Source organism: Planococcus citri, chromosome 3 (genome assembly GCF_950023065.1).
Source record: "Planococcus citri chromosome 3, ihPlaCitr1.1, whole genome shotgun sequence".
Taxonomy (NCBI): domain Eukaryota; kingdom Metazoa; phylum Arthropoda; class Insecta; order Hemiptera; family Pseudococcidae; genus Planococcus; species Planococcus citri.
Window position 1 is genome coordinate 50899978 of NC_088679.1, and position 12739 is coordinate 50912716.

Genomic DNA, 12739 nt, shown 5'->3' on the forward strand with positions numbered 1-12739 from the left:
TAATAAAGATACGCCGGGAGTCATTTTTGGGGATATGTTTGTTTTGAACGGTCGTAAATAATAATTTTGCGGGAAAAAAAAGTAGTTAAATATTAGTGATTTGGACCGTATGTGGGCATTAAAATTTGTCCTGACTGAACACGTTTTCTTTACGATTTTTTTTTTACCTGCTAAAGCTAATATATCAGTCAAAAGATTTAATAAATATCACGATTTGATAAAATATTAGCAAGCATGTATATGCGATTATTCGGTTGAGTAAACTGTAGTTTTAATAGGTAAGTATACATTGTAGGATTGCTGGAGAAAAATTGCAAATCCTTTCGAGATTCTGGAATGACCAAAATGTACCATACTTATAGCTTATCTAGGTAATTTCGATGTTGCATGATTGAATTTTTTATCCAACTTGATTATTTTTACTAGGCAGTTTTAAATGCAAAATGAGCATGGAAATACCATTTTGGAAACTTTAAAATTCAAATTCTCTGGGATTTAAATTTTTTTATGGGACATCTGAAATTTTCAATTGTAGGTACCTACTCTGTATACTGTATAGGTCTTCTATATTTTGAAACAATGAGTTTGAACCCAAATATAGGTGCTCGAATAGTGAGTAAATATGAACTTGAATGTTTAAAATAGTTCCCTACTTGTACTTTTAATACCTAAAATAGGCACTTTATTGACATGAAGTCCTACAGCACTTGCATAATATCTATACCTGCTTAAATGTAAATCTGAAACGATGACGAACGTTTGGTACTTGGTCGAACATTTTAAGTATATCTAACTATGTACTTGATAGATACTAAAATGAGTACCGATTCATATAATTGCTTCGTCTATAGACGTTTCTATGAGATTTTATACTTTTTTAAGATTTCAAATAAAAATCGATTATTTACATGTACATTTATATTGAGAACACATGGGTAGTAAATTACTTCGTTAATGTTAATTAATGGGTTTATACCTCCGTTCTGATGAACGAGGACATCGTTGCTAAATATTTTAACATCAAGTTTCAAGATATGGAACTAAAAGTTTATTTGTGGGGTCATTTAATATAGCTTTTTATCAATATAAAATGATAAGTCGGCGGCCGTTAATTCTCGATAACGGAAAATTTATATAACGCATTTTTTAATTCAAGGAATTGAATCATGTGATGAATTAGACTGAAAAAGGTAGGTGTGTTAGAATTAGGAGTCTATTGTTCCATCCTTTAAAAAAAAAAAAAACTATTTTGATGTAGATAGGTACCTACGAGTATGCAGTACTAACTAAGCAATGTGGAAATTTTTTGGATCAGTTACGAGTTCATTGATTGTTTTAATCATTCATGTATTGTATATAGGTCTACCTACCTACCTACCTACCTACTTATATTTTCACATGTTATCTATACGAAAGCGGGGAAGGTTCACTTACATTCATACGAATGAGTACTACACATAGATGTAGTATACGAGATAAATAGGTATTCGACTTTTAAATCGGTAACTAAGAAAACAATATCCAATATAGGCATTATAACTAGAAAAATGCCAGAGTCAGACGGTCTTCTAGGGTGAAAAAATTCTGGTTCATAGGTAGGTAGGTAGGTAGGTAATCGAAATATTAAAATTCAGTCGATAAATTACTAGGAATAAATTTTTTCAGAGCTTATCGAACATTTCACGATGAATTTTCCCAAGAGAATAGGTAGGTATCTGGTACCTATATAGATAAGTGGATTACGTAGAAGTAGGTATTCTTTTTTCTCGGAATATAAAATTTTTTGGTGGTTTTACAAAACAAAAAAAAAATACTTGAAACCTACATATTAGATGAAACGTTGCAAGTAAATGTAGATAGAGATACTATATAGAGAGAGAGATACACATTCGCACTTAAGCAGACCAAATACAACAGATAGCTCATATTATTTGATAAAATTTGACCCTATCTTTTTTACGTGGATAAGATGAAATCTGCAGTAGTTCACGATGAACGTACACAGCTAGGTACACACCTAAGTGACCTAAGTATACAGAGTGTCCAAAAGAAATAGGTTTGATAAGAAAAAATGATGGAAAAAAATTCTCTTCCAATGTAAACAAAAAATCTAAAATCACTTATTTTGAAAAATTCTTCACTTTATCGTGTCGGAAATAGTTTCAAGCATTGAATTTTTGAAAATTATAATTTTTAATAAAGTTAATTATTCATTTTTGTTCAGTTTTATAATTGTTCATTTTTCTGAACAGGGAATTTTTTCTCCCTTTTTTGATAAGGTTTTTCTTATCATGCCCACTTCTTTTGGACACTCGGTATTCAAAAGTTGGTAAGTAAGTAGATAATAGGTAGATATTAGCAACAACATGCGATGATGCGGCAGATATTCAAAATAGGTGATCATAACATTGAAACCTTTTGGCTTTTTCACTTGACTTCATAATTTATTCATAGGTATTATACAATGTTAACCATTTATGCAATGTAGGTAAAGAGAATAAATGATCCATTTCTATATGACAGCAATCGTAGCATATCACTGTGATAGGTGACATTTTTCATCATCAATTAATCGCCTAAATGTCACTTAAGGAGAATTTTTAAGCATTTGACCTCGAAATTGGAATTTTAAAAAGAAGAAAGAAGTCACATATTCTTGCTTTGTGATCCCTTCCTTCACTCGAAGAAAATTCCAACAATAAGTAATTATTATTTTCATCTCCACAATTTTCTACAATTGATAAAGAATGATGATACTATTGATACTACTTTTCTTTTCAAAAATTGAATGGGGAGTGCAGCTTCAAAAATTTCGCCAAGACTTCAAAATAACGCGGTTGAATTGGTCAAATATTTACTCATCTCTCAATCCCTCATCATCTCTTTAATTTATTGAAGAGATGATGAGGTGACAAATGCGCTATAATTATAACGCATTAAAAACCTAGGCGTACCTACCTATCTGTGTTTTGAAAAATTTTCAGTTTTCAAATTCGAAATTATTTCTACCTACAAAGTTGTTTCGTTGAGATGTAAGTTTTTACTTGAGTAAGAAATTCCATTAGCATTGATTTCTCACCTTTAAATAATACATTTTTAAGATGATTTCAAAATTACTTTTTCATTTCATAATTACTTTTTCATTTCAAAATTACTTTTTCAAATCTTTAAAAGCGATTTATTTGTATCAGTTTTCCAATTTTCCAAGAAAATCGACAATGCATTTTCTTCTAAATTTTTTATTGAAAATGAAAGAAGTGATTTTTTTAAGCATACCAATCTAAGAATAAAGAAAAAGTAATCGTTGCATAAAATTTAAAAAAAAAAGTAGGTAAGTAACTGACATTTATCGCCCACGTATATAATACGTAGCTTACCTACACCTACATATGTACTATACGTACTATAGGTATTGAAAAACTGATAAAATACTAATGTAATTTTAAAATAAAATTTTGGGAAGCATTACGCAAAACCATTTAACGCAACGTCGATATTCCAAACATTGATTAACTCCCTACATGTATGTATAAGTATTATCAAAGTAATTAGTAAAACGTTTCATATTAATAACACGCTATCAGAAAATTAAAAACAGAATAAATTGTTAATCTTCGAATATTAATTAGCATTATTATTTTCGGGTTACCGCGGGTTAGATATTTACAAAATAACCAAAAAGTTTCCTCGGCTGATTACCAAAAATTAACCGAATATTTTTATCTGTGACGTATGCACTCGCAGGTCCGTGGTCATTTTATGCTTTTCTTTTTATCTTGCGATCTCGATCTGCATCAGGCCACTGTTTGATTCAATTTTTCTTAAAAATTACGTATTTTGTAATAATGATAAATGCCAACGTAATTTTCTGACGTTATAGTTATTCACTGCACGTGACTAATGTCACTTCAAAATGCGAATGAAAATAATGTATGAGGGGAGGGGGAGAGGTTCGTGTTGGGCTCATCTACCTATGTTCAATCATAGGTGTTGAATAGTGGCAGATATGTCCCTAGTATTATCTCATTTATACATTTCGCTTTAAAAAAAAAAATTAAAAAAATAAAAATAAAGCAGATTGGTATCTTGTTTTAAGGTGTTGTAAGATTTCCGTGTAAGATAGGTAGTTGGGCCTTTTTTTAAATCCATACGCATGATCAATGTCATGTAGTCATAATTTTTTACCTTTAAACCTTTCATTTTCTTTGAGAATGAGAAGTTTTTTTTACGGAAATATAAATTACCTATAGGTATAAGTATCTAATCAGGTATAGCTATAATCTACTTTCTACTCCCATCATTTCAATAAACTCGCAAACAGCGCTCAGAATCTCAGAATTTTATCAAACAATTGACATGTGCAGGCACCCTAATCTGATTTCCTGAAAAAATTATCACCGCTGAAGATTTGAAATTTTTTAAACCTCACTAGCGTATAATTTTTAATAAACGCGAGAGTAAGTACTTATTTCATATAAAGTTAGAAACTTTTTGGTAGGTTATCTACTGGTCATGGTCTATCAGATACGAACTACAACGATGTGCCCTTCAACCGTAACTTCATCGTTATGTCTAATTAGAGCTTATAAACAACTCGTCTAACGATCTAAGTTTTTTACATTGGTCTTTTTGATGAAAGCCGATGACTTACCATGTACGAATATGTTTCTTCGAAATTCGATTTTTAAAATGCGGCATCAGTAAGAAAAAAAAAGCATTTCACGGAAATGTTGGTATTGCTACGATAATATAGCGCAAAATTTGGCTCTAATCAAAGATTAAACTGCTCACATTACTTATTGCGAAAACGAAAAATTTCTCGCTCCTGTTCAAAGGTCAACATTCAAACTGATGAGAGTACCTATCAAGATTTTTTTAATGTTTAGCTGCTTTACTACGGTATTTTTTAAATCTCAATTTTGAAGTAAAATTGCATTATATTATTACACAAATCGCAATCACGATTATTTGTTAGCATAGAAATAAATTTTTAATAATTCAAAAGTAACAAGTGAGAACTTCGGTGAAGTGTCAAAATAATGACAGGTCAACATTACCACATCGCAATCGAATGAAACCGTTCATTTTTTGAGAAAAATAATCTCCAAAAGCTGAAAAATGTTATGTTTAAGCTGTCATACAATTGGACTTGTTGGGGTATCAATTCGTGTCTATTTCTTTGAAAGAATCTACAAGTATTCGCTAAAAAATAAAATTTTGTTGAAATTGCATTTTCAAGGGAAAACAATAATTAAGATTTTTTTGAGAATTGTATAACAGAAGTACCAAGAAAATTTTACCTAGATAGACTATATAAATAATGCGCATTGCGCAAACACAACACGTTTTCATTACCTAGGTGCAAAAAAAATATAAAAATTGAGCACGTAAGTAGTAAGTATGAGTATAGCGATCGACAATTTGAATTGAATGCTTATATTTAGTGCACTTTTGAGATCAAAGCACTACGATCACAGAAAACTGACATGATATCCTCGATTAGCGATCTGGAACAAAAATATGGGTAAGTATTTCAGTAAGCACCGACGTAAGTCTACGTATAATACTCAACGTAGGTACCTGTAAATTTTATAAACAATTTCTGCCTCAAACCTGTCCCGAATAGGCAACTTATTCTACACTTGAACTTACCCAGCTTTTGAGCGAGAACCATATTTGAATAGGTACGTAAACAAATCCTGCAGATGTTTTGCAAAAAAAAAAAATCCACAGGGAATTTCGGATTTGCATTATTTTATCAAATTAGCTTTATTTTATAATTTGAAGCAATAAATTTATGAATGATCAATACAACACTTTTTCATCAAGTAGGATAGCAGGAACTAGGACGATAGAAGTTGACATCACATCTCAACTATCAAACTTCAAACAGAGTTACAGCATCTAATCATTAGAAGGTAACGGTAGCGTGTTTATAAAAGGAATTGAGCGAATTAAGGCATAGCTTTTAAGCGATGAAAATAAGAAAAAGGATTATTTTCTTGTCGAATTACAGAAAAAAAATTATGCTACTACATGTACATTGATGAAATTGAAAATATTATTCGCTGCAGGTTTTTTTTTTCTGTTTTTGCCTTTCTATAATCTATTATATTATATAAAGTGTGTATGTTTATGTTATCGACATTGACATTGACAATTGACAATTTGACATTATAAAATATAAAATGTTGGTGTTGATGATATGATAAGTCATGCAAGAACGAAAACGAAAATATATTTTTTCGCAACCACATTCATGTTTCAAAATTCAAATTCGTTTCAAAATCTCACGTTTTACTTCTGAATTCTGATGTCTAAATTGACTATTGTATTGAGTGATTAATATTTCTTTACTTGATTTCAATTATTATTGTTGCCATAGTGAAAATTAAAAATATTAAGTACCTAAATGAAAATTTGAAAAAAAAATAAAAAGGGAAAAACAGTGTCATCGTGGTCTTCATGACGTAATGCAATAGCGCACCAATTGCGAGCCAATCAAAGTACAGTCTTCGTATTGTGATTGGTTAATTTTTATCTCACTTGAAATATTAGCCAATCACAGTACACGTTGGTGAATTCAAATTTCCAACCAAAATGATTATTTTGTGATAACGCGATAAGCTTGTTCGGTGTGAGTTGGTGTTGCAGGTGTTGAGGTGAATGAGGTGAAGCTGAAGAAAAGAAAAAAGATGCCGGGTAACATGATGATTGAAGAATAAGAATTCTCTTTTCTCATTTCAATGAAGAAGTGAAGACAGGAGACCAAAAATCTGGAAGTGTGGATGTTTCCGATTGACAGTTTCGTCGTTTTTATATCTTATGTTCGGGTGATCGCGAAATGGAGTCTTATAATCAGTGAACGGTAATGAAAGTAAAACTTGTATCTAGTCGTTCAACTTCGTAGCTTAGTGACTGATTTTTTTATAATGCGTCGTTTCAACGAAAATAAGCTTCAGTCGAACAATAGCTAAAGAATTCTTCGAATTTACTATTTTTATTTCTGAACCAGCATCGTTGCATCATGAGTTTGAGATCCTTGTGGTCGGGATTTTATTCCCTGCTGTCTAAAAAACCGGTGGAGTTTACTGCAGAAGAGTACGAAAATGTTCTGTTTTCAGCGAAGGTTGAGGAAGAAAAAGTAAATCAAAACCCCAAGTATTTCTTTATGAGTTTCGATTCAGTCAAGTGATGACATGATTTTCATATATTTCTTTGTTGTGTTTCGCAGGAACCAGAGCAACCCGAGGAAAAATTTGATACGTATTGTCAACACAGGATTGGCGTAATAACCAAGATGTTTCCCGATTATTGCATGATCGACCATAAGTACTACGTTGATATATCGGAGTTGACCGGTGATATTAAGCAAGGAGATAAAGTTGAATTTGAGGCCTATGTAGTGGACGTCAATCGTGATTTGAAAGTTTCCAACGTTAAATTGCTTGAAAGAGATCAATGGGTGCGAGGAACTGAGAATACAGATAACGAATCATGCCTCCTAAAGTAAGTTTTCATCAGATTTCATCAACATGCTGTTGCAACTTACTCATAGGTATTTGTCATTTGTTTAGAGAAAATGCTACGATACTAAAGAATGAACCCGGACAAATCACGGAAAGAAATGGTAGGAATTTGAAGATCGATCCTCCTGGCATCACTTGCAATATGGATAAAGTCAAGATGGAGTTCATACCAATCGTTGGTAAGTGTGTAAATAGAGGGGAAAATGTGCTTAAAATTGAATTCTTTAATGTTTTTTTTCTTTTCTTCTTTCTGTGTTCTAGGTGATCATGTACTTTTGACCGCTATTGCCGAAGTGATTGAAAATAGAAAAAAACACGAAGAACGTATTATTGACGTGAGAGAAATTCGTTACAGGGGATGTAAGACGTTGGACGGACGAATCACTCATTTAGAAGTAGATGGCGAGGATATCAGGGGTATAATCAATAGAGAAGTTTATTTCACCAAAAATGAGTGTGAGCCTGGTTATACACCAGCATTAAATGATGAAGTAAGCATAAATGATCATTTAAATTACTTTATTGGTGGCAGTTTTTCATAACAGTATTTTTTTAGGTTGCTGCCACCGTTATTGAGAGTACTCAAGGAGAACTTTTGTGGAGAGCTATAAAAATTATTCCTCCTCCAGAACTAGACCAAGGACCTGATTACGCACAAATATTCGCTCAAGAAAAACTCTTTGAAAATAAAATGGGTTTAGAAGTACATACTGTCAGTCCCAAAGTGAATATTAAAATCGGAGATAATTGTATCTATCAGGTAAGTATCGGCTATATTTTTGTTATTATCATGCTTATTCGAATCTCATTAAAATACTATTTCCTCCCTATTAGGTTATCATTAAAAACAGAAATGAGCATAATGCTGCTCTGAAGAAAATAGTGTTGCGTAATTTTCAAGGCCGCGAGGTTATCAGAATAAGAGCTGATTTTACGGACCCTATTACTATTCCAGCGAGAAACAAAATAACCATCGATCTTGAGGTGAAACCGGAGTAAGTACTGGAACGATTTTGATTTTATACATTTTGTATGATTTATATATTTTTATTCAATGCTCTTCTATAATTTTCAGTTCACCGGGGTGTGTTCGAGAAACACTGATATTGCATTTTGAAGGAGATTTTGAAATTGGCACGGGGATAGAGTTTATTGGAATCGATGATCGTTGCAAAGATGAAATTAACGCGAGTTACGATCTACCGCAAAGATCGAATGTTAGAGCGAAAAATATGGAAAAAAGAAACGCTGCCGTAAAGTAAGATCTCTTTTTTTAAATTTCTTATTTATTTCTATTTTGGATATTTAATTTTTGTTTAATCATTTTTTAGGAAAATAACCTTACCGACCAAGGTAGGATTTGTAGTTCCTGGAATACGTCCTATCAAACCAGCTTCGTTTATACCAAATAGATTAGACCAGTATCCGATTCCGAAGAATTTAGCCAACATTCTTCTGAACGAAGAAGACACTTTCAAGTACATACTACCTAATCTATTCATAATTATTCATTTTTAAAATTGTGTTGTTATGGTACTCACGATCACCTGGTTTTTTTTTTTTTCAATTTTCGTGTAGAAAATTTTCCGAGATTGAAAGCGCAGTTGTGAAACTATATCCTTGTATGATTGAAGAATTGGATGAAAAAAATTACCTTTTAAAATTCCACAATCTTTTGCATATCGAAGATCAGGAAGTAAGTATTATATCAAGAAATTCAGAGTCACAGCGATTCGAATAATTAAAATTTGAAATTTCGTTTGTTCAGCTTTCAATCGCGATAAAGAAGTACGATCGAGAACGTGTATGCTTTGATAGAAGAGGCGAATATTTATCGTTGGAAATTCCAAATTTAGCTGAAAGTAGACCATCGCTTGTAATCGGTGATAAATTAATTGCTAGCGATCCTGCAATTTTCGGCAAGAGCAGTAAGTTTTGTTATCTTTATCCTTATTGCATATTTTAATTGGGCGAAGTGATTGCTTGAATTTCGCATTATGCAATTTATTACTTTTAGAACAAGCTGAAGTTGTAATTTTTATTTTTAGCTACGAAATACGAAGGTTATATCCACAAAGTGAACGCAAATTCGATATTTTTGAGATTCAACGACTCGTTCCATAACTCGTACAACGGAAAAGACTACAGCGTTACGTTCGTTCACAGTCGTACAGGAATTCGTCGTTGCCATCAGGCAATCAATTTGGTGCATGCTCATTTAGGTCGCGACTGGTTATTCCCTGACACGTTGAGTAATCTGAAAAATCCCCAAGTGAGTATTGTAAGCGAAGACCCTCCAATTGAGGAACAGATCGAAGAAAAACATACATGCCCCGATGGCGAACAAACTGTGAAACCTCAATCAAATCTTCAAGTCGATGTTGGGCCGGTTGAAGACTATGTTCATAAAGAAAGAGTTTTGAAATGGATCAACGTTACATTAAATCATTTCCAAAAAGAAGCCGTTCGTAATATTTTAGGAGGTGAAGCTAGACCTTTCCCTTACGTAATATTCGGACCTCCCGGTACTGGAAAAACTGTCACTGTTGTTGAAACCATATTGCAAATCAAAATACAAATGCCTTATAGTCGGTTAGTACTTCGTTTTTGTTCTTTTGAATTTGTATAGTTTGTGCGAAAATATTCTCCTTAACGGTTGTTGTTGTGTTTTAGGATATTGGTAGCTACCCCATCCAATTCATCGGCCGACTTAATTTGCGATAGATTGCTTAGTTGGAATTTATTAATTCCTGGAGACTTGGTCAGAATTGTCGGATTTAATTATATTAACGAAGATAGAATACCTCCTCGTGTAAAACCTTTCTGTACGGTTGTTGACTTGAAAGGTGCTAACAACGCTGGGGATGGCACTTACGAAGAGGATGGTAACGACTCACAAATTTTATTTAAATTTAAATACTTCTTTGTAGAACTTCTGTTAATTTGTTTGTCTGTTTTTCTTAGGTATACGACACTCAAACAAACAAGCCATCGGTCGACATACGATCACCGTCGGTACTTGCGTATCACTCGGTATACTTTACACGATGGGTTTCCCCAAAGGACATTTCACACATGTGATAATAGACGAAGCCGGACAAGCTACAGAACCCGAAATTTCAATTCCGCTTGGTACATACATGCTATAGTTGCTTATCCTGTTCGAGTTATCGTATTAAACGGTGTATTTTTTATAATGGGGACTTCACTGATGTTTCAGCGTTTTTAAATACCGATAATCAAGCAATCTTAGCCGGCGATCCTCGTCAATTAGGACCTGTCATTACGTCAAGAGTTGCCGAAAGCTTAGGTCTTGGAGAATCGTTACTGAGTCGTTTTCTGATGAGATTTCCGTACCATCGTGATCCCGAAAGTTACCCTGATACGAATGGTTACGATCCTCGATTAGTTACGTGGCTGTTATATAATTATCGTTCATTGCCGCAGATTCTTAATTTGTACAGCGAATTATTTTATGATGCGAAATTACAGCCTATGGTAAGTATTTCTTAAACTGAAATCAAGTCAACTAAATTATCGATTGCTCGTTTCGGTTCCGCAATTAGGTAATTAAACACTGCTATCGAATTGCATAGTCTCGATGAATTTTCCGATTTTTGTGGTAACTAAATCTGCAGTCAAACTTGATGAAATTACGTATATTTTTGAAATTTTTTATTGGTTACCTAGTTTAGTTTCCAGTATTTACTTCTACGAATTTTTGAATTCGCGATTGAAATTTTAGATCATTCGTTTTTCAGTTGATTTTCGACCTGTTTGATTTTCTGTCAATCAGTTTTTCCAATTATAAATCACTTTCTGATAAGTTATTCGTTTTTGAATAAACCAATCAATCGAACGTTATAATGGACAATAATAATTTTGACCTCTTGTTACCCAACTTACTATTTTTGTACAGGTTTGTGATAAATGCAGCGAGGAGGCGCAGGTTTTGAAAATGTTGGCAAACGAAGTCAGCAATCTCAAAACAAAAACTCGTGGAACTGCAACATCTATCGTATTTCACGGAGTGAGAGGAGTAAACGCCCAAGAGGAGGACAGTCCATCTTGGTTTAATGACCACGAAGTAATCAAAGTCGTCGATTACCTTCAAGATTTTTACAAATGTGGTCTCACGAATGAAGACATTGGTATCATAACACCCTATCAAAAACAAGTGCGTAGATTTATTCTTACAAACACTTACATGGGCCAATCTTATTTATCGTTGGAACTCATGCTATGGTCGTTTTTTAGGTAATGAAAATCCGAGAAATGCTTAGACGATTCGATTTAGATTTGCCGAAAGTTGGCTCAGTTGAAGAATTCCAAGGACAAGAACGTAAAATAATCATTTTATCGACAGTAAGGAGCGACGAAGGATTGTTAGATAAAGATAAAAAACACGCGTTAGGATTCGTAGCCTGTAAACAACGATTGAACGTTGCAATCAGCAGAGCCCGATGCGCGTTAGTAATTATTGGAAATCCGCATTTACTCGTGAAGGATATATCGTGGCGAAGCTTGATTAAAACATGCTTGGATAGTGATTGTTATACTGGTTGCGATTTACCTCTAATTATATCGCAACGTTGAAAATAACTGTGTCGGTAATGTTGATTCAAATTAATTTTCTTCTACGTTAAAGGTGATCGTTCAATCTTTCGTAGTATTCGTATTTTTCGTCAATTTTGTGCATATTATAACGTAACTTTATTCGAATAAGTACCTAGACTAGACCTACTGCATTTTATGTCTTAAACTTTCATCCGACTTTGAATCGTGCAGAGTGATTAATTATGTTGAATTTTTCTTACTTTCAGTCGACTGTTATTTTTTTTCAGGAGGGATATGGTCTGTGCAATTTTCTTGCGTTTTTTTTTATACATAGTTGTTTTCAAGTTACTGTATACTATGAAATAATCGAGTTTTTGTTTTCAAATTTCATCTTTATAATTTCATGTAAAGTTTTTTTTTTGATACGGGTTTTTTACCTATTGTTTGTTTATAATTATTAGAGATGTTCCAAATAAGTTTTTTTATTTCGTAAAATAAAACATTTTTGATAATTTTTTTCAACTTGTTATTTCTTAATTGAATTTAAAAATTCTTTATCAAATCATTGTAACATCCTAAATGTCTGACAGGTACCCTAGTAGAATTCAGACAACAAATTCAAGAATACGAAAACAAAATTTTCAACTTGAGCG

The 12739-nt window shown here is 32.7% G+C and overlaps 1 protein-coding gene across 1 annotated transcript; it reads left to right on the forward strand.

Annotated features, from left to right (window-relative positions):
* The first annotated feature begins 6629 nt into the window (after positions 1-6629).
* armi (armitage) lies at positions 6630-12603 on the forward strand. Its single transcript, XM_065355969.1, has 17 exons — positions 6630-6868; positions 7016-7144; positions 7235-7509; positions 7578-7708; positions 7791-8020; positions 8086-8289; positions 8364-8524; positions 8605-8787; positions 8861-9007; positions 9108-9225; positions 9298-9457; positions 9578-10121; positions 10203-10414; positions 10494-10661; positions 10750-11027; positions 11449-11706; positions 11787-12603. The coding sequence occupies exons 2-17, from the start codon at positions 7028-7030 to the stop codon at positions 12123-12125; spliced, it is 3525 nt and encodes a 1174-aa protein (XP_065212041.1). The 5' UTR covers positions 6630-6868; positions 7016-7027; the 3' UTR covers positions 12126-12603.
* The last annotated feature ends 136 nt before the right edge of the window (positions 12604-12739 follow it).